This window comes from Microcaecilia unicolor, chromosome 10 (genome assembly GCF_901765095.1).
Source record: "Microcaecilia unicolor chromosome 10, aMicUni1.1, whole genome shotgun sequence".
Lineage (NCBI taxonomy): Eukaryota > Metazoa > Chordata > Amphibia > Gymnophiona > Siphonopidae > Microcaecilia > Microcaecilia unicolor.
Window position 1 is genome coordinate 6,040,941 of NC_044040.1, and position 26,949 is coordinate 6,067,889.

General features: G+C 43.7%; 2 protein-coding genes across 2 annotated transcripts in view; both read left to right on the plus strand.

Annotated features, from left to right (window-relative positions):
• Positions 1–20,432, plus strand: part of LOC115478399 (selenide, water dikinase 1-like) — a 39,617-nt gene extending 19,185 nt beyond the window's left edge. The window contains exons 4-7 of the mRNA XM_030215699.1: positions 805–895; positions 5,007–5,106; positions 6,042–6,254; positions 19,129–20,432. Of these exons, the coding sequence (XP_030071559.1) occupies positions 805–895; positions 5,007–5,106; positions 6,042–6,254; positions 19,129–19,343 (619 nt within the window). The 3' untranslated portion in view covers positions 19,344–20,432. The remainder of the gene's footprint in view (positions 1–804; positions 896–5,006; positions 5,107–6,041; positions 6,255–19,128) is intronic.
• A 5,668-nt stretch (positions 20,433–26,100) lies between these two features.
• LOC115478397 (phytanoyl-CoA dioxygenase, peroxisomal-like) overlaps positions 26,101–26,949 on the plus strand; it is a 49,052-nt gene continuing 48,203 nt past the window's right edge. The window contains exon 1 of the mRNA XM_030215696.1: positions 26,101–26,243. Coding sequence (XP_030071556.1) covers positions 26,154–26,243 — 90 coding nt within the window. The 5' untranslated portion in view covers positions 26,101–26,153. The remainder of the gene's footprint in view (positions 26,244–26,949) is intronic.

Genomic DNA, 26,949 nt, shown 5'->3' on the forward strand with positions numbered 1-26,949 from the left:
GGCATAAAACACAGTCCTATCTTTGTCTGGTTTAACTTACGTGGTTAAGAGCTGACTATCATGCTTAAATGGATAAGTGATAGCCAGTTGCACAGGCCCAGATATTCAGTGCAGGTGACTGGACGTGGGGCTGGCATTTGATTATCAATGTGTAACGCTGTCGGCAGCTAAAAAAAAAAAGAAAAGCTCACTGCTGCCAGCTGAATATTTACCCCATAATTTTCAAGCTTCTAAATTTAGGTGACTTTTCAGCAGAAAGGCTGCTATGCTTGAATGAAAATATGGGATAACTTTATGAGCCTACAGTATATTTAGGAGCTCAGCCTTTTTTTGGATATCAGGCCCTAACTTTGTTCTAGAGGCAGTGGAGAGTTATGTGGATTGCCCAAGGTCACAAGAAAAGTTAATGGGATTTGAAACGTGGCTTTCCTGGCTACTGCTTCGCTCCAAGCCGATCTGGGAGCGTTCTGCTTGAAAGTGCCTAGTGCTTGACTGAGCTGCTGAACTTGCTTTCTTTCATTGGTTTAAACACAAGTGGGGCTTCCTGTGTCTACTGATATTTTTTCCCAGTTTTTCTATTATCCTTCTCATTTGAGGACTACAGTGGTAATCCAAAAATCCCAATTGATGAGGAACTGTAGGGAAATTTTCTGCTTGTCAGGGATCATGCCTGGCCCTTTCAGGAGGAGTGAGAAGACATTGTCCTACTGATGCTCCTTGTTCTGTAGGAGCTATGTGCACTTTGATTTTCCTGTCTGTCTGTATATGACTTTTCAGTTTCATTTTTGTTCTCTTTGTGTCCAGGCCAGACAACGCAGTGCCAGGCGATGTACTTGTGCTAACTAAACCCCTGGGAACACAAGTAGCCGTAGCTGTCCACCAGTGGTTAGATATTGTAAGTATGTGGTGGTAGAGCTGTAAATCCAAATCATTAGCAATAAAAAGGGCAATGCTTCAAAAACTGTGATTGTAATGGAGTGTGCTTAGGGTTGAAGGCATATTGCAGAAGCCAAAATTAAGTCATGTGGAAATCAGATTGGTGGAAAAGATGTCTGGTGGGGTTGGAAAGGCTATTGAAGCTTTGCTGATTTTAGTGGTGTCTACCACCAGCCTCTATTACCTTTTCAATTACAGTACAGGTTGAAAAATCCAGACTGCTCAGGGATCAGGTTAGTCCAGATTTTCTGGATTCTAAGGCAGTACTCCCCATTTAGCATCTCTAAGCACCTAGGAGGGAGCCCAAGATCCCCCCCCCCCCATGCTACGCCTCTCCCTTTGATCCCTTCCTCTCCCTCCCCACACGGTCCGGCATCTTTCCCCTCACTTCCAGCCCTGCCCGCGGCTGTGTCTCACGTTTACCTGTTCTGAAGTCTTCAGTCCTGCAGCACCAGTGGCAGCCTTACTTACAGGCTAAGAACTTAGGACAAGAACATAAGAATAGCCATACTGGGTCAGACCAATGGTCCTTCTAGCCCAGTATCCTGCGTCCAACAGTGGCCAGTCCAGGTCGCAAGTACCTAGCAGAAACCCAGTTAGTAGCAACATTCTATGCTACCAATCCCAGAGCAAGCAGTGACTTCCCCCATGTCTATCTTGATATGAGACTATGAATTTTTCCTCCAGGAACTTGTCCAAACCTTTTTTAAACCCAGATACACTAACAGCTGTTACCACATCCTCCTGCAACAAGTTCATTTAACTATTCTTTGAGTGAAAAAAATACTTTTAAAACAAATTGGAGGAAATATTTCCATGTAATTTCATTGATTGTCCCCTGGTCTTTGTAGTTTTTGAAAGAGTGAAAAATCGATTCACTTCTACCCATCCATGCTCTCTGCTCTCAACTTTTGGGCCCCCAACAGTGACGGTGTGGCTGTGTCTTTGGAGCAGGCCCATTGTTCTCTGGGGCAACCCTGGACATCATTGCCTGTTTTGCTACCTTTGCTGCCAGAGAGCATCTGCAGCAGTGGGCCGCCAGGTCCCACACCTTGACTATAATGACGCGTGGGTGTTGGGTGTCTGTATGGAGGTAGTTGTGGGGGGGAGGCTATACAATCTTGCTGGGATGTGTTTAGTTGTTTGCTTGGGGTCTGGAGTTTTTCATGTTTATTGCTATTGCTGTGTCTGATTCCCATGTGTGCTGATTTGAAAGTGTTAACCTATAATGTTAAAAGCTTGAATTTGCCTCAGAAGTGACAAAGGTTGTTTAAAGAACTGCTTCACTTCAAACCTCATGTGGTGTTTCTACAGGAAAAACATTTTTAAGTGTGACCATGAAAGTTCCTGTCTCATTCTCAGTATCCTCATATTTTTTGTGCCTCTGCAGTGGAAGCTTCTAAGAAGCATGGGATGGCTATTTTGATGCACTTGTCTGTTCAAGTACAGATTGCTAAAATTAAACGGGACCCTGAGGCCCCGTTACTTGTTTTTAAGTTTAGTGTTGGGCCAGTCTTTCTCATCCAATGGTTTGGGGTTATACCTTCTTGCACACTCAAGGGTCTTACTCTTGTTGTCTAGATTACCTGTTTTTGGATACTTTGCTACTGGATGTGGGTGGTGCTTCTGGACTTGGAAATAGTACTATTTCTGACCATACCCCGGTTTGGGCTATTTTCTTGAGGAAGACAAAAGTTTAGAGCTGGACTCAACACCTGCCTGTTGAAAGACCAGATCCTCACTGGTTACAGATCGTTGTTTCAGAACTACCTGGAAACTGATTTACACTCGGGACTCTCCCTGGGCATTGTATTCAACTAGCTCAATTGGCTAGCTGCCTTTCTACTATCAGCCATTTAGAGGAGAGCCATAAGGCCACGGGGTCACTTTCTGTCTTGCGCGAGTTGCAAGGCGCTAAGCTGCAGTTGGATAGTCTTTATTTTGAGCAACTCCAATTCATCATCTTGAAACATAAACAATGTCACTATGAACATAGTAATAAACCACCTGTAAATTGTGTAAGCTCTGGGCAGATTATGCCATCACTAGGTGGGAGATGGGAAGGGTCAGTTTTTGGTTAAATTCTCTTTGATCTGTCAGCATTTTCAGGAATACTATCAGACCCTCTATACTACAGACCCCACTGTTAGTCCTGCTGATATTGAGACATATCTCTCTACCCATGATCTTCCTAAGTTAACTGATGAGCAGCGGATGGGTTTAAAGCATCTCATTACCCCAGATGAGGTTAAAAAGGTTATCAAGGAACTCCTGACGGGTAAATATCTCTCTCTTCCTCAGTCGTTTCTCTATAGAGATCATAAAAAGGGGGGCCTAAGGGTCCCTAATGGTTTTTTGGTACAACAGGGTGGCCCAGGCGTCAATGGCTCTTGAGTGGTTCCAGTTACAACCACATAAACTTTGGATTCATTTGGAGCAGGACTTGGTGGGTCTCCGTTTGTTGTGGCATTTAATGTGGCTTCCTCGTAAACATCGCCTTTGTCGGGGTGGTGTTTGCCCCTCTATTTCCACTACTTTTTTATTACTGGGACAGGCTATTTTCTAAGCATGACTTAGTTTTGTTGTGCCTTACCCCAATCTATTTTAATCCACTTTTTCCTCCGGGTCTGTTCCCAGGCACTTTTTCTTGTTGGGCTTCTATAGGGTTAGCTACCTGGAGCCAACTGTTTGATGAGGAAGACTTGCTTTCTTTCTCCTCATTAGTTGAGTAATACTGGGTTTTGCCTCATGAGATTTATGCCTATACAGTTGCGTCATTATTTTGTCCCAGGCTTCCACTTGGGGTTGGGTGGTGCATGAGGACTCCTTTTTGGAGGAACTTTGCGAGGATTAACGGAGTACCAGCAGTCTGATACCCTGTTTGTATAAATACCAACGGTCCCTTCCCCATACCTACCTTTTACACTGTCATAATTTGCAGCAGGAATTGGAGCTATCTGTTAAGGATGATGACTGAATAAAGTCATCATGAAAAAAGCTTTATTGAAAGTTTGTTTTGGTTCCCTTTAAGGAAAATGCAGTTAGTTATGTACAGATGGTACCTTATGCCTGTCCGTCTTCAGCACATGTTCTCGGGTCCCTCTCCTCTGTGCAGGAGGGGTTGTGATGAACTTGGTACCAAGGGCCATCTGTGGTGGTCCTGCTCTAAGGCCAAGGCTTACTGGAGAACTGTTCAGCACCGCTTGTAGGGCTGGTTGGACCGCTCCAGTCCGTGGTTCCCAGTGATATTTGTTTCCTAAGAAGCTGCTGGGTCTCACTTGCTCCCAGGCTCTATTTGTGCTTTGCGCAATGTGTGTGATGTATCTACAGTTCCTTCATTGATGAAGTGAGTTACTACACTCTTGTATATCTGTGAGGGGGAACGTCTCCTGGCGACTTGACATCATACCCTTGCCAAATGGGAGGCTATTTGGGAATCCTTCCTGAGGAACTGTTCATTTTGAGCTTTGTCTTGGACCTAACCACCTATTATGGTTCTTCTGCTAGCAGGTGGGGGGGGGGGGGGGAGATGGTATTCCCGCCCATTCTGCCTCGCCTCACCCCATGCCTGGAATGCACTCCCTGAGCCCATCCGCCAAGCCCCCTCCCTGCCCATCTTCAAATCCTTGCTCAAAGCCCACCTCTTCAATGTCGCCTTCAGCACCTAACCACCATACCTCTATTCAGGAAATCTTGACTGCCCCAACTTGACATTTCGTCCTTTACATTGTAAGCTCCTTTGAGCAGGGACTGTCCTTCTTTGTTAAACTGTACAGCGCTGCGTAACCCTAGTAGCGCTCTAGAAATGTTTAGTAGTAGTAGATTTAGTCCTCATGTTTGGGCCTTTTTGCTGTATTTACTGTATTTTGCATTGCTGTACCATTGTTTTGTTTTCTCTTAGTATTATATATGGTCCGTGTTATTTTTTTTCTAATAGACTTCTCAAAATGTAAAAAAATATATATATATTGAAATTTAGCAACTACTTCCTTATGTGTTGCTAATTAAAATGTGATTGTGTTTAAAAATGCATCCATAATAACTCCTGCACCTGCTTTGTATTCTCACAGCCTGAAAAATGGAATAAAATCAAGCTGGTGGTAACCCAGGAAGATGTGGAATTAGCGTATCAGGAGGCAATGATGAACATGGCCAGACTGAACAGGACAGGTGGGAAGGAAGAGTTAATGTTTAATTCACGTTAGGTAGTGTACTTTCTGCATACTTGCTCCTCATATGTAATCAGACACCTGATTATAAATTCCCAACGTCCTTTAGAGGGTCAGTGCATCTTGTCTATGACTTGAGGCAAAAGTTTAGGGAGTTTTTTTTTTTCTTTTTTTAGAAGTTTGGAAGGAAGAGGAAACCCAAAGCACACTGGTTGCCTTCTCATTTCTCAGCTAAATTGTAATGCATATAGGAACCAAAACCGAGCACGAGTTTGATTTTGGGTTGGGTTTTGGGCAGCAGTAGCATTGAACCTTTATTTAGAGATAGCTGGGGAAAATTGCCTTCCCTAATACAACTAGTGTTTGGCCATAAACAACAGAACATGAATCCCTCTGGAACTTGGTACACGTGTGCCTCTTAGGTCCTGTCAGTAAGTGTTGTCACCAGTGGGCAATGGCTGATATTTGCTGCACTAGGAGTTGTCATTTCTGCCACAGGGTTCCTTGGATTCAAAACTGGTCATCTTGTGCTGGTCCATGATACTGCTCCTTAAAAATAATGGCAGCCCATATTCTCAAGTTCTAAATTGGCAATTTAAAAAGTCATCCTTTCTTTCAGCACAGACACTTCTCACCTGTCTGTTGTCTTCATCATGTTTGAACAGAATTCTGTTCATAAAGTCTCATGGATAGAAGAGATATCAGAACTTTCACAGTTATTCTGATGCTTGTCAGAACTAGCTTATTATTAGATCACTGACATGAATATATAATCTCTACTAAGGCAGAATGTTTCTTCTGACTATTTACTTTTCCTGATGCTCGCATATAGGACTTCATCTCTGTAAAGTGTGATCTGAACAGGGAGGACAGAAATGCAAGTTCTGTACCATGTCATTTACTTAAAGCTTGGCCTTGTTTCTTCTTTTGTTTCAGCTGCTGGCCTCATGCACACATTCAATGCACATGCGGCTACAGATATTACAGGGTTCGGGATCCTGGGACATGCACAGAATCTAGCCAAGCAGCAGAGGAATGAAGTGTCCTTTGTCATCCATAACTTACCTGTCCTGGCCAAGATGGCTGCTGTTAGCAAAGCCTGTGGAAATATGTTTGGCCTCATGCATGGAACCTGTCCTGAAACATCAGGTAAGGACCGATCTGCAGCAATGGAACATAGCGCATGCCAGCTTTTCAGGTACAACCACAAAAATACAGTTCCCATATATTACAACATTAATAGCAAACGCTACATTAAGTTTCACTCTGTGCTTATAATAGTGAAATATTTTTATGTGCTCATAGATTCTTTTAAGGACCATCACAAACCGAAAGAGGTCGTATATTGTCCACTGGCCTTTAAATCATTGCTGCCATTTTCTGGGCACAGACCGTAGAAGTCTGCCTGGAACTAGCCTTATTCTCCTACTACTGAAGCTGCCATCGAAGCCCATTCCATCCCATCAATATTTCTCCAGCCACAATCGGGGAACAGATTGTAGAAGTCTGCCTGGCACTGCCCTTGTTCTCCCAACTACTGAAGCTGAATCTGTCCATAAGAACATAAGAGGAACCATACTGGGTCAGACCAGTGGTCCATCTAGCCCAGTATCCTGTTTCCAACAGTGGCCAAGCCAGGTCACAAGTATCTGGCAGAAACCCAAATCATGCTGGCACCCTCTAGAGTGTAAAGATAGCTAGGGAGTAGGGAAGGGAATCGCAGGTGTGTGTGAGGGAGTAGAGGGAAAGATACTAGTAGAGGGAGGAGGGCGTGAATCGAAGATACTGGATCATGTGCAGATGGGGGCCAGTGCGGAGGAAGGCACAGTGAGGGAGTAGAGGGAAAGGTACTAGTAGAGGGAGGAGGGCGTGAATCGAAGATACTGGATCATGTGCAGATGGGGGCCAGTGCGGAGGAAGGCACAGTGAGGGAGTAGAGGGAAAGATACTAGTTGAGGGAGGAGGGCGTGAATCGAAGATACTGGATCATGTGCAGATGGGGGCCAGTGCGGAGGAAGGCACAGTGAGGGAGAGGGCGGCACCGTTGCAAAATTTGGTTCAGGGTGCCACAAACCAGCCCTGCAAGCCTTATGTTTCCTGAGACATTGAGACAAGCCCAAGCCTTTGGCATGATTCTCGTAATATTAAAGTAGATTGCACAAAGGATGAAGACACAAGCTCAGTTGTTAGAGATATTACCACCATTTCCAGTTTCAATCATGCCAGTTGTCCTTTTGGAACAGTAGTAGAGCAGGCAATCAAAGAACTTAAGTCTCTGATGTTACAATGATGCCAAGGGGGCTTCAATCCTACCTTAAAAATTGCTGACTGCTGCAGGCTGAATATTGGGGCGGTTGGGGGGTTATATTTCTAGCTTTTGAATTCTATCTCTAAGTTCATCCTTCTTGATCGTTCTCAGTTTTGTTATAGAGAGAAATTTCCCCCAAATTGCTGCTTTCATTCCATGAAGATGAAACAAAAAAGTGAGGAGAATGGATGAGGATACCAACTGTTTTATATTTATTCACTTAAAAAATTCACTTAAAAAATTACATGTGCATAAACAGCGACCCGACACGGCTTTTTCACAATTTGCCGATAACTCTTAGGAGAGGAGTATTTAGATGCTCGTTTTTAAAAAAATATATATATCTCATATATATTATTTTTGAAGAGAGGAGACCAGAGAGATTTGTTTCCTGTTATTTCCCTTGGAACAAACATTCTAAACTACATCATTCAAGGTTATAAAGACCCCTGAAGCAGGCCATTGTGCCGAAACACGGCCGTGTCGGGTCACTGTTTATGCACATGTAATTTTTTAAGTGAATTTTTTAAGTGAATAAATATAAAACAGTTGGTATCCTCATCCATTCTCCTCACTTTTTTGTTTCATCTTCACGGTGTCGTGAGGATTTTTTACCTCCTTTTTTGCCTTTGCTTTCATTCCATCCCATAATGTCCCTTTGGATAGCTTCCCATTATCATTCAGCGTGAAATACTGTTTAATACCTTCCTCAGTTTCTAATAATGATTCATTGAGTGTCCAGAGCTGCAGACTCTTAACAGCCTGTTCCAGTGTAAGCTGCATCTGCTCTGGAGTACGATCAGACCATATAATCGGCTCTATCGCTGCTTCTATCACTGTTAGAACTAATGTTCAATCATTTAGAATCACATCAATTCTACTAAGAGATGCACTTGGATAGCAGTAAAATGTGTAGTCTCATTTTCTCCAGTGCTGCACCCTCCAAACATCTACTACATATAGGAGGTAATTCTGAAAAGGTTGCCAAAATGTAAATGCTAGGATGCTGCAATGACCACTACTGAATGTTGCAGTTGTGCACATAACTAACAGTGCTGGGCAATGCCCCTCCCACTTCTACACCCTCTTAAAATTACATGCTGTAGATTTTCCATGCCCCTCCCACTTCTACACCCTCTTAAAATTACATGCTGTAGATTTTCCATGCCCCTCCCACTTCTACACCCTCTTAAAGTTACATGCTGTAGATTGTCCATGCCCCTCCCACTTCTACACCCTCTTAAAGTTACATGCTGTAGATTGTCCATGCCCCTCCCACTTCTACACCCTCTTAAAGTTACATGCTGTAGATTGTCCATGCCCCTCCCACTTCTACACCCTCTTAAAGTTACATGCTGTAGATTGTCCATGCTGAGTTTCTAGAATAGTGACAAAGTATAGTTATGTGTAACTGAAAATTAGCGCCAGTTAACTACAATTATTGGCAATTTGTGCGTACCAATTACTGACAGATTTGACAATTAACTTACATTTGTAACTGGCTGTATTCTGTAACCTGTGTGTGCAATTTTTCATGCTAAATGTGAAAATGTGCACACAAGATTATAGAATGAGAGGGCTAGTGTCTGTATAAGGCACTTAAATAGCCTTCTGTGGTGCTTAGATCTCATTGCCACTCCTTTTGAATTGTTCAGTGTTGGATCTAACACTGAAGTCTCTTCCCCACCCCCCCACCCCCCCACCCCAAAAAAAAAGAAGAATCAAGGGATGAGACTCAACTCCTAGAAATTGGTCTTGTGCTTCATCAGAAAAGTGTCCTTGGTTTACATTTGGAGATATGTGCTCACTAACACAAACCCTGTCCCATCTAATAACTTTTGCTATAGGGTCTGTAATAATCTTTTATTTAAGGGTGTGTTGTCCCATTACTAATATCCTCACTCCCCCTTTTTGGGTTCCAAAACATTTGTTGCAAGTAATACATAGGGGTTGGCTTTGAAGATGTTCATGGACTTTATATTTAAATATATCAACTGTACAAAAACAATATCTAGTTCTAACCTTTTGCCGTTTACCCCCTGAACTAAGACCTTTAACGTTTATCATGGTCATCTTAAATGGGGCTCCACCTGGTTGCTGAATTTGCACCAGCTAACTAAATGTCAAAGCCCTTCTCTCAGTACCCTTCTCCACCACTGCCAACTCCAGGCTGCGCTCATTCTGCCTTGCCTCACCCTATGCCTGGAACAATCTTCCTTTACCCATACACCATGCCCTCTCCCTACCCATCTTCAAATCTCTGCTTAAAACTCACCTCTTCAATGCTGCCTTCGGCGCCTAACCGCTCGAGAAATATAAAATACCCCAATCTATCCACCCTATCAGATTAACTGTTCACTCGTCCTCTAGATTGTTCACTTGTCTTTAGATTGTTCTCTTGTCTTTTAGATTGTAAGCTCTTTGAGCAGGGACTGTCCTTCTATGTTTGAATTGTACAGCGCTGCGTAACCCTAGTAGCGCTTTAGAAATGGTTGTTGTTGTTGTTGTTGTTGTAAATGTACTTGGGGCACATCTGCTCTTGGAGCCAAAATTTCTTCCTAGCCCACTTATTCTTATTAATGCTACCCCCTCTCTCTTCCCCAAATCCTACCCAATTTCCCGATAGGTATGACTACCGTTAGAAGATCCAACAGAACCTCTTAAAGGAGAAATTACAGAAATCATCACTTGTGCAGCAGAGATGGGATATCTTGCACCCAAAGAAAATAATTATCTTAATAATGAACATCCTTGTAGTACCTACAATATACAGTGGTGGAAATAAGTATTTGATCCCTTGCTGATTTTGTAAGTTTGCCCACTGACAAAGACATGAGCAGCCCATAATTGAAGGGTAGGTTATTGGTAACAGTGAGAGATAGCACATCACAAATTAAATCCGGAAAATCACATTGTGGAAAGTATATGAATTTATTTGCATTCTGCAGAGGGAAATAAGTATTTAATCCCTCTGGCAAACAAGACCTAATACTTGGTGGCAAAACCCTTGTTGGCAAGCACAGCGGTCAGACGTCTTCTGTAGTTGATGATGTTTGCACACATGTCAGGAGGAATTTTGGTCCACTCCTCTTTGCAGATCATCTCTAAATCATTAAGAGTTCTGGGCTGTCGCTTGGCAACTCGCAGCTTCAGCTCCCTCCATAAGTTTTCAATGGGATTAAGGTCTGGTGACTGGCTAGGCCACTCCATGACCCTAATGTGCTTCTTCCTGAGCCACTCCTTTGTTGCCTTGGCTGTATGTTTTGGGTCATTGTCGTGCTGGAAGACCCAGCCACGACCCATTTTTAAGGCCCTGGCGGAGGGAAGGAGGTTGTCACTCAGAATTGTACGGTACATGGCCCCATCCATTCTCCCATTGATGCGGTGAAGTAGTCCTGTGCCCTTAGCAGAGAAACACCCCCAAAACATAACATTTCCACCTCCATGCTTGACAGTGGGGACGGTGTTCTTTGGGTCATAGGCAGCATTTCTCTTCCTCCAAACACGGCGAGTTGAGTTCATGCCAAAGAGCTCAATTTTTGTCTCATCTGACCACAGCACCTTCTCCCAATCACTCTCGGCATCATCCAGGTGTTCACTGGCAAACTTCAGACGGGCCGTCACATGTGCCTTCCGGAGCAGGGGGACCTTGCGGGCACTGCAGGATTGCAATCCGTTATGTCGTAATGTGTTACCAATGGTTTTCGTGGTGACAGCGGTCCCAGCTGCCTTGAGATCATTGACAAGTTCCCCCCTTGTAGTTGTAGGCTGATTTCTAACCTTCCTCATGATCAAGGATACCCCACGAGGTGAGATTTTGCGTGGAGCCCCAGATCTTTGTCGATTGACAGTCATTTTGTACTTCTTCAATTTTCTTACTATGGCACCAACAGTTGTCTCCTTCTCGCCCAGCGTCTTACTGATGGTTTTGTAGCCCATTCCAGCCTTGTGCAGGTGTATGATCTTGTCCCTGACATCCTTAGACAGCTCCTTGCTCTTGGCCATTTTGTAGAGGTTAGAGTCTGACTGATTCACTGAGTCTGTGGACAGGTGTCTTTCATACAGGTGACCATTGCCGACAGCTGTCTGTCATGCAGGTAACGAGTTGATTTGGAGCATCTACCTGGTCTGTAGGGGCCAGATCTCTTACTGGTTGGTGGGGGATCAAATACTTATTTCCCTCTGCAGAATGCAAATAAATTCATATACTTTCCACAATGTGATTTTCCGGATTTAATTTGTGATGTGCTATCTCTCACTGTTACCAATAACCTACCCTTCAATTATGGGCTGCTCATGTCTTTGTCAGTGGGCAAACTTACAAAATCAGCAAGGGATCAAATACTTATTTCCACCACTGTACATTTTACCAAAATACATAAATCCCTCACTGATCCGCTGGGAATACTGATTATTTTCCTATGAAGGGATCTTTAGCAGTTAATCTTGTTCTGGTTTCCCAATAGTAGGTTTATTGGTGTTCTAAGGCTCTTTACTATGGGTAATTTTGCATACTGAAATCAACATTTACTTAATTACTGAGGGAATTTGTGCATAGAAGCTTGTGTAGATATCGAACTCGTGCATACAATTATGCATTTTCGAAATACACTTTCCATAGTATCAGCAGCAGATGAAACCAGACACTTGTGGGTTGTGACCATCTACCAGCAGGTGGAGATAGAAAGCACTGAACTGCACTGTCTTATAGGATGGAATGCTCCTTGGTCAGTCAGTATTCTCTATCTCCAGCAGGTGGATGGATGGTTGGTCTCTCACAAGCTTCTGGTCTCATCTGATAGTGGCTCCTGTTCTGGGTCTCTCAGTTCATTAGAGCTTTAGGGTGCACGGCTGAGCGGTGCCAGTTTTAGGAGGTACACCTGGTGATACCAGGTTCCTCTCCCACTCTTCTCCAGCCCATTCCTCCATTCTCTTTCCTCACTGAAAAAAAAATGGGGGCATAATTCTTTAAAGGCCACAGCCTTGACTGTAGAAGATGTACTGGTATGGACTAGTATAAAGGGCTTAGTAACGGAGAGGATGTGAGTGTGCTGACAGCTTGCTCTCAGCTGTCCCAGGGTTGAGTGTATCTTTAAATTTTCTTTCACCTTTGGATCAGTTGCAGTTTCACTTTGTTTTCTGCAATGGCTGCCGCAGTTGTCAAATGCAGCTCCCGCTATGGAAAGCGGAGTGCAGCATTGGGGCAATGTCCGGGTAGCTGTGCAGGCTCTCCTCTGGCAGAGGGGGTCTGCATTCAGGGAGGCCTTGTTAGTTCCCGTACGAGAGAGATACGGGCTCATTATCCACATGGGGCCGAAAGTGATCCTGAAGCCTTTTTTACAGCTGCATGATTTGGGAGCAGCGCTTTCAGCGGCTCCTTTACCTGGCACTGCTTCAGAGGTCCTTACACAGATGTCGGTCGCTCTGGGGGTTTCTCCAAGGGTTGGGGTCTTCTGACCTCCCCCCCCCCCCCCCCCCCCCCCCCCGGTTCATTCTGCTGCTCCATAATGCCTATGTGTTGCAGAAGTCTGGTAGGGGACCTGACAGTTCCTTTTTAGTTCAGCCTTGTTCCCTGCCTCACAGTCTCCACTTTTGGACCATGCCCCGAAGAGGAGACATTTGCATTCCAGCTCAGAAGTAGGGTCTATTGCTCCCCTGTTTCCCTCTCATTCTGAGAGAGTCATTTCAGGGCAGTCCCTTTCTGTACAGATGCAGGAGGAATTGGAGGAGGGGGTTATGTACAGCAGAATTTGATGATCCCACCGCTGTGTTGGTGTTTCGTAAGGAAAAGTTGCCTTCCTTTATACCTAAGGCTCTCCAGGTTCTTTATATTTCTTCTTCTGATCCTGCTATACCTTTAGCTGCTAATCTTAAAATGATGAGCACTAGAAAGCTGCTTCAGTGTTTTCCGGTGCATGAGGCTATGCAGGAAGTCATTTCTGCTGAATGGGTCACCCCAGACTTTACCGTTGAGTGGCAGCTGTGGCTGTGTTGCGTCTTTACCCCGTTTCCACATCTGAGATGGAAAGTGGATTTGCTGGTGGCAGCAGTCACCAAAAGGCTACACTGTCTGTGGTGAGTTGGTTAAATGCCGTTTCTAGTGTGGGAACCAGTGAAGAGCATCAGGGCAGTGCACCACATGTGTTTGGTCCTCTGAAAGGGCCTATTTAGTCTTCTCATATTTTTAGATACCTTTTCATTTAGAGAGCTTTGAGTCCCCTCAGTTTTTTCACAGAGGGCAGTTACTTAAATACCCTGAAAGTTTTCCTCCTTTTCTGGAACTTTCTTTTTGTTCCTAGATCTCTCTTTATATTGACAGTATAGATGGAGTTGAGTTTAGTCAGACTGAGTGCTGTTGGCTCCATGTTTCTGTGAGAAATGTTACATATTGAGTTGTTTGTTTATTTATTTATTTATTTATTTAATTTATTTTTGACCATTTATACCCCACTTTTTTCCACATAAAGCAGACTCAAAGTGGATTACAATGTACTGATGAATCAATTTCAATGACATTAGAGAGGGTAGAAGGAACAGGGGAAGAAGTGAAAGGGAGGGGAGGGGAAAAGAGTCTAAAATGGACGGTGGAAATCCAGACGCTGAGATGGATCAGAGTGGCTGGAACAGCTCCCTGCAAGGCACTATTGTAAGACCCAGCGAGCGCAGTCAAAGTGCAGAAGCAGCAGCAGTATGCCATCAGTTGTGCACAATGGTACAAACAGCCATTTTCTGAGGCTAGGTACAGTGTTTACAACAAAATAATTTTATTCTGGAAGGTGGCTGGCTTTCAACCTGAAGGTCTCAGGTTCAAGGTTGGTTTGTGCATCATATTAGAAGCTGTGGAACTTGGCTCTGTTTCAAGAATGGCATATTTTATTTCATTCTCCCATAGTGCTTGCCTTGACAAGCAGTTCATCGCATGGCTGAGACATCTAATACTACGCTACAGTGCTAAAGGTTAGCTGTATTGGTTTTCCACAGCAGCTCTGCTCTCTAGTATTGCACACTGACACTAGCTCCAGTCACCACTGTATCAGCATTGTCACTAGCTGTATGTCAGTGTTTCTAAATGCTTCTATTGCACTTTTGCACCTTTTCATTGTATTGGCCAGCTAGTGATTATTACAGAGCGACTTCAATGTGTAAGAATAGCGTAATGGTTATAGCAACCAGCTGAGAGTGAGCACAGAGATCTAGAGGTTGCTCAGGCTTAGGCATTGGACAGATAATGTGGCTTCTAAGTCACATTTAGCAAGCTATCTTTTGTTTGGAGAAGATCTAGAGAAGTTGGTTAAAGACCTAGGGGACTCCCAAGTCTCAGAGATTGTCAGAAGACAGGTCTAAAGATTTTTTTAAATCCTCTCAGTCTCATCTTAAGTTTAGTGAGACCAAGTACTACAGGCCTCCCAGTGGAGGTCGTGGAGACGAAGACTGTGTCGGAATTTAAGAAAGTGTGGGACAGACGTGGGATCCCTTAGGAAAAGGAAGAGTTAGTGGTTACAGTGGAAGGGCAGACTGGATGGGCCATTTAGCCCTTATCTGCCGTCATGTTTCTAGGCCAGGCAAATCTAACTTTCAGGGTTCCTACTTCAACAAAGACAAGCTGCCTTTCATGCTGACGGAAAGAACTCAACTTCAAATTCTAGGTCTATGAATGCCTTCTGCACCTCCCAATGATGGTGTCTCTGTTCATTCCTCGGGTTTTATAATCGCAGGACACCTCTTCAGGTTAAATAAGGAGTGGACCAAAATTACCTCAGACCAATGTGTCTTGGAAATACTAAATAGCTTGAAGGAGCCTCACTAAGGGGTACATAGAGATGCCTAAATCAAAACAGAACCAATCCCAATATTTCTAGTAAGAGAACTCTGGAGAGAAAGGGAAAGAGAGCTGCTCCCAAGAGAGAGGGTGGAGAGAGAAACCCTCTCACGAAGAGCAAGGCCAGTCTGGAGTAAAATGAGCTACCCAACCCAGGGCAACAGGGACCCCAAAAGATGCTGTCACAGGAGGAAAACTTTGGACATCCAGTTGCAGCTTTCCACCTTCTGGCACACCTTCTTCCTGGTGAAGTAGTTTCTGAAACGGGGATCTCTGTTGGATGACGTTGCAGCACTTATAAGCAATTGGCTGCTTATTCATATGGAGGTGGTGCTGGGATAAGACTGCTTAATTTTGTGGAGTAGTTTTGAAAAAGTGTCTTCTCATTTGAATTTGACTCTTGTACTGTTTTTGAAACCCATTATTGGTGCATTTAACTAGAGGTGTATAAAATTTCATTTAAAATAATTCACAAACAAATTGGAGTAAATTAAAGGAGTGATGTATAGAGCAATTACGTGAGCCATTATCAGCTTGGTTCACTGCAACTTGTGCTCGGCTGCAGGTGCAGCTATACTGAATTCTCCTATACTCCTTTCATAAATGTAGACTTTGATAGTTTAGTACCTGAGTTCTCCAACTAGAAATATTGGGATTGGTTCTGTTTTGATTTGGAAATACTGGAGTTCTCCTATTCCACTGCAGATTTCTTTTCTTGGAATCTCTATGCAAGCTCCAGACCAGATGTCAAGCAGTTCTAGCCACCTTGCAAACTCTTCTTCATTTAAGCAGTCGAGACTGTCCCCAGTTGCAATTGTGGAGCAGGAAGTTATTCCATTTACTTTATTTAGTTCCAAAGAAGGGAGCTTCCTTCTGCCTGAATTTGGACCTTAAAAAGTCAACAGAGTATTAATGGTTCAACATTTCACAAAGGGAACATTGCAATTTGTAATAGTTTCAGTGCAGCAGGAAGAGTTTCTAACCTCCCTGAATCTCAAGGAAGCGAGCTTTCATATTCCCATTTCACCTTCCCACAGAAGATTTCTGTGATTTGCAGTCCTTGGACAATATTATCAATTAATGACCGTGTCATTCAGCCTTTCCACATCACCAAGGACATATTTTCAAGGTCATGGTAGTCGTGGCAGCCTTCCTTTGCAAGGATAGATTTTCAGGTTCATCCATACCTCGAGATTGGCTGATTTGCGACTCTTCCTATCAAGAGATAGCTACTCCTCTTCAGTCCTGGAAGTAATATTTTACATAGGCTTAGGGAAGACATTTCTTCCTGTTGTTCTTCAGCAAAAGGTTCACACCCAAGTCAGGTTCTACTTTCCCTACCAGGTCCTGGGGTCTGGGAATATGTTCAAGTTCTGGGCGCAATGGCCTCTATCTTGGCAATTCTTCCATCAGCCAGATTTCCACATCAGACCACTTCAGGGGTTCCTTCTCAGCTGTTGATCTCCATTTCTCTTGGACCCTCCAAGCCAAACTCAGCCTCAACTGGTGGATTTAGCACAGCCTTCCTCTGATAATTCACAAGTTCTCTCTCTCTGCAGACGGTTATCTACAGCTCATATGCTGCTAGGCTGTGCCTTAGCTGGATGCAGATTCCAGATTTCTTCTAGAAGTCCAACAGTCAACCTCCTACTGAATGGTCAGATGTGGAGACAGGGCTGGCATATTTGGCAGATTCTTTGTATGACTTGATTTGGACGTCGACCAAGCAGATGTCTTTGGCAGTCACAGCCGGTCGTTTGCTGGGCTGCAGATACAGCTTCAAACTGGCTGGTTAAGCTCTCTTTTAAGGGTAAGCTGCGGTTTGGTGAGGAATTAGAGAAGTTGGTGAACGATCTGGGTGACTTATTGACTCAGTATCATCCTGAGGACATGTCTAAACGCTCTTTCCGGTCAGGTCAGACTTGCCCTTGTTTTAAGGATACCACGTGTTATCGACTGGGGCAGCCTAGTTTTAATCAGAGATCCAGTTATAAATCTAAGCAGGGTTTCGGAACTCCAGACTTCGTCCTGTTGAGATCTCTGGATTTCTGTTGAAAGGGCGTACAGTCCCGTCTTTTCCTCCTAAGGTGGTTTCTGCCTTTCATCTCGATCAACCTTTATTTCTTCCCGCTTGCTTGAAGTTTGCTGTGTACTCCTACACTATTTAGAAGTGACCAACATGTTCTGTTGGTCAGATCATTTGTTCGTGCTTTGTTCGGGGCCTCAGAAAAATGATGCAGCTTCCAAATGCAACGCTAGCTCGCTGGGTCAAGGAGGCTATCGCGTCCGCATATTTATTTGTGTGTAAACCACTTTTGGCCGGATTCTGGGCACCTTCTACTCAAGCTGTCGTGCGAAAACCTGTGTGTTCTCCCTGGAAGAAATATGTAGGGTGGCAACATGGTCTTCATACCTTCTCTAGATGCTACCATTTGGATGTGTCTGCTCGGTCTGATTCATCTAGTGCAGTATCAGTGCTATCCACAGGAGCTTCAGGTTCCCCTCTTACTTTAGGACTGCTTTGCTACATCCCACAAGTCTCTGGATTCATCTGCTGCTGATGCTAAGGAATAAAAAATTGTCTTACCTGATAATTTTCTTTCTTTTAGTTGCAGCAGATCCAGAGGCCCACCCTTCGGCAGTTCCTATTGGTTAGTTCTCTCTGTTGGAACTTGTTGCTTCATTTTTATAATTTAGATGGACTATTGTAATCGGTTTACTTGTTTGCAGTTCTTGATTTAGAACTTTTCCCTGTGGGGAAGGACAAATGTTATAATTCTGTTTCCTTCTGCTTTGTTATGAGAAATACTGACTGACCGAGGAGCATTCCATCCTATAAGACAGTGCAGTTCAGCGCACTGTCTCCACCAGCTGGTAGATGGTTACAAGTCTCTGGATTCATCTGCTTTGACTAAAGGAAAGAAAATTATCAGGTAAGCCATGGTTTTTCTTTTTTTTTTGGGGGGGGGAGAGGGGTGATGTTTTTGACTTTCCATTTTAGGAAGTACACATATTGGTACTTAAATACAATTATGCCTGCGAAGGAGCAGGCGCAGCTTGTGGATTTGTGTGCCCTTTGGGGAAAGTATGTACCCAAAAAAGTAGCACAGTACAGGGCGTAAAGTTCTTGTGTGTTTTAAAAAGAATGGGACTGGTGGGTGATCATATTTGATTTTAAGGTGGCCAAAAGGTAAATAAGATGATGGCAAAAACTCAGAAATATGCTTGGATGATGAACAGGGAAAAATGAGGTGATAGTGCCTCTGAATAAGTCTTTGGTGAGATCAGAGCCAGCTTCCTGCCATGGCCAGTATGTAGTACAGAGCATGCTGCAATTATGGGAGACTTCACTTTCCCTGGGAAGCACTGGTTTGCTTTCAGACTGAGACTCATTTTCTTACTTCGGCAAAAAAACAAAAATTTACGTAACAGGAAAGCCTTCTAGTAATGCAGTGTATTTAATCCCGGTCCTTGTGATATCTAACTGGTCTGGTGTTCAAAATTCTCAAAATATGCAGATTAATTTCCTGTGTTCACTGGAGATATCCTGAAAACTAGCCTAGTTAGAAGCCCTGAGAACCTGGCATTGCAACCCTGCAGCAGTTCTAAGTGTTACGGAGTCACAGTTCACAATCAGGACATATTGTCCATATGAAGGAGACCTTTCACATTTAAAATTCAGAGGCAGCTACTGTGCATGTAGGTGGAAGCTCCTCCCTGGCTGGACAAGGGTCTTACTTGTAAGGAGCATTCTCGACTCTACAGGATCCAGCAGGGAGCACTTTTCAGTCATCTGAATTTGCATAACCTACTGATTGCCCAGTTAACTTGATCTTGGAGCGTGACTTTTCTTCTTTAATTCCGTATTAACAACTAAGCTACTTTATTTTTTGCAGGTGGCCTTTTAATCTGTCTACCACGTGAACAAGCAGCACGCTTTTGTGCAGAAATAAAATCTCCCAAATACGGGGAAGGTCATCAAGCCTGGATTATTGGGATCGTAGAGAAGGGCAACCGCACCGCCAGAATTATAGACAAGCCACGAATCATTGAAGTCGCACCTCAGATAGCCACTCAAAATGTAAACCCAACGCCAGGAGCTACGTCCTAGAACAACATAGATTTTGTTTTTAAATAGACCTATTCCCTTACTATCATACAATGAAATAATTGTTATATATATATATATATATATATATATATATATATATATATCTTATCTCATTGTGTCTGCCCATCCGATGGCCTTAGGTCAAGTTTGTGAGTGGGTACAATTAACAAAATAAAATCCATTGCCTTTTTTCCCCTGTTACAGTGACTGAAGATGCACCCAACTGAGACAGCTTCTGAGTTGAAGAATTATATTGCTATCCAATAGGGTTGATTCATTTTGAATCTTTAGACACTTATCTCTTGCCGCATAGGCGCTTTTAAAGGTGCTTTCACTCAGCATGGACATTACCGTTTGTAGTGTCAAATAGCTGTTTGTGTCCGAACATATGTATATTTATCATTATAAGTCTAACAATTTTGGATACCTTGGAAGATGTGATGGGAAGGCAGTACACTGATGAATGAGCGGTTGGTGTCCGTGATATACCTGATAGCAGAAGGTTGCATGGTTATGTTTCAAATTTTGATTTCTAAATCTTGTCTTATGATCCAGGATCATCTATGCCCATGACGTTTACTTCAGAGTGCAGTCTGTTAAACACGCATGTGTTAACTTGCATGGAATGCACTTCAGTTGAAGGAAAAATAATTTGTAATTTTAAGTCTTGGTAGACTTTGATATTTTCTGTATTATCAATAATTGTTTTCTTTACTGGCAGTAGGATTGACTGTGCTATTGTACAGCTCACTATTGCAGACAAAGAGGAAAAAAAGTTACTGTATAGTATTCATTTAAAATTCAATATAGGATTAACTATACATGCAATTTTTAAATATAATCAACAATAAAAATCTGTTCTGTGTTTGATAGTGTTTAATACATTTTATATTTTGTATAGTGACTCTACATTTTCTTTCAAATCAGCAGCTGTTTAGTGTAATACTTTGCATTCTTTTTCTATGCTCAAGTACTTTTTGTGCACGTTCTTGTGATCTGTGTTAAAAATCTACATTGCCAACACTGCGGCTGGAACTTAAAACTTGTTATTCAAATAAATATTTAATTTTTTTTTATTGCTCTTGTATATATAGTTGACCTTTTTATTTTGTGCTTCAGCCTGTAGCTTCCAGTGGAGGGGACAGTAGGCATCCTGGAAACCCAAATAGGATTAACTGTTCTGCAGTTCAGTGAGGAAGTAAGCCTGTGCAGTGTTGTTCTACAGAACATTTGATAGGGCTCTTTCCCCAACAGAATTCAGCTCTGTGTATTTTGCATGTACTATAATTCCTGCAGTGCACATTTTCCAGTCTGTATGCAGGTGCTCTTTAGGTGGTGCTTGTTTTGGCTCTTACGATGCCACAATTTTCAAACTTAAACTAAATCGATAAAACAAAAAAAAAAAACAGTCCTGGTACTATCCAGCTCGCACAATCCCACTACTTACCAAAACCTCAAAATAGACCAACAAACGTATCCAATCGAAACGCAACTAAAAATACTGGGAATTATTACCGATAAAACATCTGTCTCTTGAAAACAAGATTTCTGCAGTCGAAGCTTCAAAACACTATGAAAATAGAGAAGAATTAGAGACTATTTCCCCAGACAATCATTCCGTCTTACAGTGCAGATGCTGATATTATTGTCCCAATTGGACTACTGCAATGCAGTATACGTAGGGTGCAAAGAAAACACACTAAAATCGCTGCAGACCATCCAAAACACAGCAGTGAGACTCGTATTCAAAAAAGCAAAATATGATAGAGCAACCCCATCCTATATAATAATTTGCACCTCTGTCTGGATGCCTGGGTTCGTAACACACTTCCCATTGGTCCGCCCTGGGGATGACATCACAGGGCGGACCAATGGGAAGTGAGAAGGAAGGGAAGCCAGCACCACCCACCGGAGGTCTCTCTCTGTCCCCTCGGAGTGCAACGACGACCTGGGAAGTGAAGCCAGCACCAGCTGGCGGAGGTCAGTACAGAATCCCCCCCCCCCCCCCCCCGAGTTCCAGTCCCCTCCCCTCCAAGTTCTAAGGCCCCATCCCTCCCTCCCTCCCTCTCTCTCTCTGCCGTCCGAGTGGAAGCAGGACGTGTGCGGCTGCCCCTCCCCTTGAGTGCCGGCTGTCTCTCCTCTGAGTTCCACCGCCCCATGCCTCCCTTCCTCTCTCTGTGCCCTCCGAGTGGAAGCAAGACATGTGCTGCTGCCCCTCCCCTTCGGAAGTGCCGGCTGTTGTTTAAAACTTCTTAACCTCCTGGTCCGCCTGCAACAGTGAAGTCGAGCAGGCACAGCACTTAACACTGCCTTTGCTTCTGTTTCAGTTCTACCTCTGGTCCCGCCCTTCCGCAAACAGGAAATGCACTGCAATACTTAGGACAATTTTAAAAAGATTTGGGATCCATTTGTAAAATTTTGCAATTCCATTTCATGAAAGTACATCACAATTATTGTGCTGCTACTCCCACTCTCTGTCATTACTATGGTTACCATCCAACTTACATAGCGTATTGTAATGTACAATGTTTTATTGCTTTTTATATTGTTCTAAAATGTAATAACAAAAATTGAACTTAAAAAAAAAAAAACCACCCTGGGTAAAGCTATTGTAGTACAAAGAAAAGAAAACGAAAGAGAGAGTTCCCCTTGTAGTGACATACAATCCAATCATAAAAATCTACAGTCACTAGTCCAGGAGGATGAATTACTGAGGGGTCCTTTTACTGTGCCATGGCAAAAAGGGGCCTGTGGCAGTACGAGCGTGTCTAGTGCTGGGCAGACTTATACGGTCTGTGCTGGGGCTGGTGGTTGGGAGGCAGGACTTGTGCTGGGCAGACTTGTACGGTCTGTGCCAGAGCCGGTGGTGGGTGGCACGGATAGTGCTGGGCAGACTTATACGGTCTGTGCCAGAGCCGGTGGTTGGGAGGCGGGGATAGTGCTGGGCAGACTTATACGGTCTGTGCCAGAGCCGGTGGTGGGAGGCGGGACTGGAGGTTGTGAGGCGGGGATAGTGCTGGGCAGACTTATATGGTCTGTGCCAGAGCCGGTGGTGGGAGGCGGGGTTGGTGGTTGGGAGGCGGGGATAGGGCTGGCCAGACTTATACGGTCTGTGCACTGAAGAGGACAGTACAAATAAAAAAAAGTAGCACATATGAATTTTTCTTCTTGGGCAGACTGGATGGACCGTGCAGGTCTTTTTCTGCCGTCATCTACTATGTTACTATGTAGAATGCACTGGGGATCTTGTGTGCACGTCAGGCCAGTTTTTACAGCGTCCCAAACAGACTTCTGATGGTGCAGGTGCTTATTTTTTTACACGGTCCTACTGGTCCATCGCACCTGTGCAGTCCACTCTCCGCTTCCCCCACCCCTTGTCTCAACCTGGCTACGCTTCTGGAGGTTTAATAGATAGGAGACCAAGTGACGTCAAAATGTTTAAACCAATTAGGTCAGTTCCCCACGCAGCCATCATCGCTGTACTCTCAAAACAAAGCAATCAAACCTATGAGCTGCTGCATCCACGTTGTTGCTCTTTATCGTTGGTTGGCAGCATTTGTATTTAATCTCACTTATATTTTCCAACATATAGATGTACATAGAGGAAGTATAATGACAGAATAACTTTTCATAGGTAGAGTAGTAATTTGTTATAAATCATAATCAGTGTGTCATTTGGAGGGGCTGGTTCTAGCGACACCCTAGCACGTGTTACATTCATGCAAAGATTTTTTTTTTTCTCCTGGTAAAGGGCCGCTGTCTGTTATGAGAATCAGGTGCTCAACATTCAGAGTTTCTATCTATTTATTTATATACAAGCAAAAAGGCCTGTTTTGCGAAAAATGAAACGGGCCCTAGCAAGGCTATCGTCTAATCGCCATTGTTTTAAATCTTTCTTCCCTGCCTTCTCCTCCATCCATATCCAGCAATTCTTTCTCCCCTGCCCTCCCCTCCATGTCCAGCAATTTCTCCTTTCTCCCCAGCCTCCCAACCATGTCCAGTGATTCTCCTGTGCCCTCCCCGCCCATCCATGTCCAGCAATTCTCCCCTGCCCTCCCCTTCCATCACATCCATGTCTAGCGATTCTCCTCTGCCCTCCCCTCTCATCCATGTCCAGTGACGCCCCAGCCCCACCTGCCGCCCTTTTAAGCACCCGAGTTCCCGTTCAACCCCAGCCCTCACCTGCCTGCCCTCTTCTCCCACAACAACCCTCCTTTCCTTCCTGTCGCCCTGCCCTCAAAACCTGTATTTTACCTTAAGCTGCAGTGGTGGCAGGCTTCCCTTTCCTTCCTGCAGACGTCTAGAGTCAGTCTAAATGTGCCAACATTGTCCAGTTAGCACACTATTAACCGCCAAGTTCATACAAAGTTAATTATGTTCAGTGTTAAATACATCTTTGGTCTCAGACTGCCTGCTATGTGAATAATTCATCATTGTTTCATTATTGCTACCACGTATTACATATGGGCATTTGCTTTAAACTTTGTTTTGTGTATCCAGACCTTACGTACACATGGTTTGCTTTTTAAACCCAAAGGTAAATCCTAAGGGTGGTTGAACAATTAGGTATTAACTGTAGTTTCTGATTTTACTTGTTTTGGAGTTCTTTGGGTCCTGCTGTCTGGAATTTTGGAAGATGGAAATAGAAGTTGTTTACTTTTGCAATGTGATGGATGCATGTGATAATTTTTGAATAACTGCCTATACTAATGGCTATGATTTCTGAATATCATAGCAGAGCCGGTAGTGGGAGGCGGGGCTGGAGGTTGGGAGGCGGGGATAGTGCGGGGCAGACTTATACGGTCTGTGCCAGAGCCAGTGGTGGGAGGCGGGACTGCAGGTTGGGAGGCAGGGATAGCGCTGGGCAGACTTATACGGTCTGTGCCAGAGCCGGTGGTGGGAGGCGGGGATAGTGCTAGGCAGACTTATACGGTCTGTGCCCTGAAGAGCACAGGTGCAAATCAAAGTAGGGTATACACAAAAGTAGCACACATGAGTTGTCTTGTTGGGCAGACTGGATGGACCGTGCAGGTCTTTTTCTGCCGTCATCTACTATGTTACTATTTAAATGCCCAGTTGGGTATATATGCTAATCTCAACTTGGATATGTCTGAAACATTTAACAATCTATTTGTTCCCATAATATAACTGAATTCTATTATTCTGTCTCACTGTATTTTCAAATGTAAGCCACATTGAACCTGACTTTGCTTCGGATAAATGTAAAAAAAAAAAAAAAAAAGCCTTTATCCTCCACCTTTTAAGATACTGCCAACCTCTGCTGGATAGTGATGACACAAATAAATAAAGCAAGTTTGGTCCAGTGCAGACTAACTCAAAATAACCTGTTCCTTAGCTGGGCCCTAGTATTACCATATTGAAAATGCAACCATATCATACCTCTGTGATTATGTTCCACTACCAAGTTAAACGATTAACTGGATTTCTTGAAAGGATTATATGAACTTTGGATGCATGACTAGGGTGACAAACATACACTTATTTATTAAATATCACAATTCCTCATGTACAGCCACAAAAGAACCTTTTAGGATGGGTAATGTTCACAACGAGCTCATTTTATTATCGATCAAAATAGAGATAAGCGTTTTCAGTTTTGACACAGTATAAGTCATCACAAGGACAAAATATAAGAAAACCAATGGGCTGCATGTGGGGCTTATAGCCCATTTATGTTTAAACAAAAGAGATCTGCATGAAACAAAATATTTATTTTTATTTTGACTTATAAAATCACTTGCCCCTGAAACATGTTCAAAACAGAATAATGTATTTGTATATTTAAAATGTAAACGTCTATAAAACACATGACAATGTGATTCGATGTGTGCTCCAATGAAAGTAGAGTTTAATTGTGCTTCCATTTAATTTCAATATATTCCATCATCTTTACAACACCAGGCTTCCCAGGGCAGATTACAACAGTTAAGATGAACCCATCAGAAACAGGATATCCTCACTAAAATGTGGCCATCTCTCTTGTATAGAAGAACTGTGAAGAAAAAAAGAGCACAGTTTGTAATTGCTGTTTCTCTCAGCTGCAATATTTTTTGAAGCTGTTTTAGTGATATTCAGTTATTTCTTTTCTCCTCCACCTTGTAAGGCACAGCCTATCCAACTGATTCAACTTTAGACTTGTTATAGAGATGGACCATAGCATCTGATTCTCATAACAGACAGCGGCCCTTTACCAGGAGAAAACAAAAAAAAATCTTTGCATGAATGTAACACGTGCTAGGGTGTCGCTAGAACCAGCCCCTCCAAATGACACACTTATAACAAATTACTACTCTACCTATGAAAAGTTATTCTGTTATTATACTTCCTCTATGTACATCTATATGTTGGAAAATATAAGTGAGATTAAATACAAATGCTGCCAACCAACAATAAAGAGCAACAACGTGGATGCAGCAGCTCATAGGTTTGCTTGCTTTGTTTTGAGTGTATGGCAATGACGGCTGCGCGGGGGGACTGGAAACCGAGATTAACCAACTTGGCTTCCTTGTTTACAATGGACTAGATAGGCTGACTTCCACTCCTGTCTATTAAACCTCCATGGGGGGGGGGGGGGGGGGGGCGACCTTTGCCCCGCTGCCCCTCCCGGGCTGAAGGTGCAGCTCTGTATGAGAGACTGTGGAGGACTTTCAAGTGTCTGGGGGGGGGGGGGGGGGGGGAGGGGTTAAGATGTCACGTGGGACACTGTAATTTGAGTTGGGGGAGGGGAAGGGAAGGTGGGTTTTGGACCTTCTCCCGGTGACGGTGTCAGTCTCTCCCTCTCCCTCCGCTATGCAGAGCCGGACCGAACCCGGGCCAGCGGTCGGGCGCCTCCGACTCCTCCTGGGGCACCTGAAGCCCAACAGTACCGGGACTGGACTGGTATCCTTTGCTGATCGACCCCCCCCCCCCCGTCCCCCCCCCCCGGGCAGCTGCGTCTCGGTGCCTGAGGATATCGGGAGGGGGTGGATGGAGGGAGGGTGCGAGGGGTGCAGTGTTATTGGGGAGGGGGAGGGGTGCCGAGAGTCCCTGTGAATTTGTCAGATGGATAAGAGGGGAGAAGGGTTTTTGTGGGGGTTCATGGGGGTGACGAGGTGTAGGATATTTGGACCTTGTTTTAAATTAACTCCTCACAATGTAACCATAATTGTGTTGTAACAAATTGTACTTCCATCATGACAATGTATTGTAAGCCACACTGAGCCCGCAAATAGGTGGGAAAATGTGGGATACAAATGCAATAAAATAAATAGGATGGATAAGAGGGGAGAAGGGTTTTGTGGGGATCCAGGGGTGAACAGCAGCATATTTCCCACTTTGAGAAAATTCTTTTCCAGTTCTAGGGTGTTTTAAAATCCTTCCTGTTCATATTAACCCCACACACAGAACATGCTGAACACTTGTAGGAGAGATTTTTGTAGTGCTCTGTTCGTGGCAATGCTGTGATGGTACCAACATGTCCCTATGTTTTCTTTCTCTTGAAAGTGAGGCCACATTTTGTTTTATATGCCAATGTTTTCTCATAATCTTGACATCATCATTGGACAAATGAGTCAATGGTAAAGTACATTTATTTATATCACCGCTC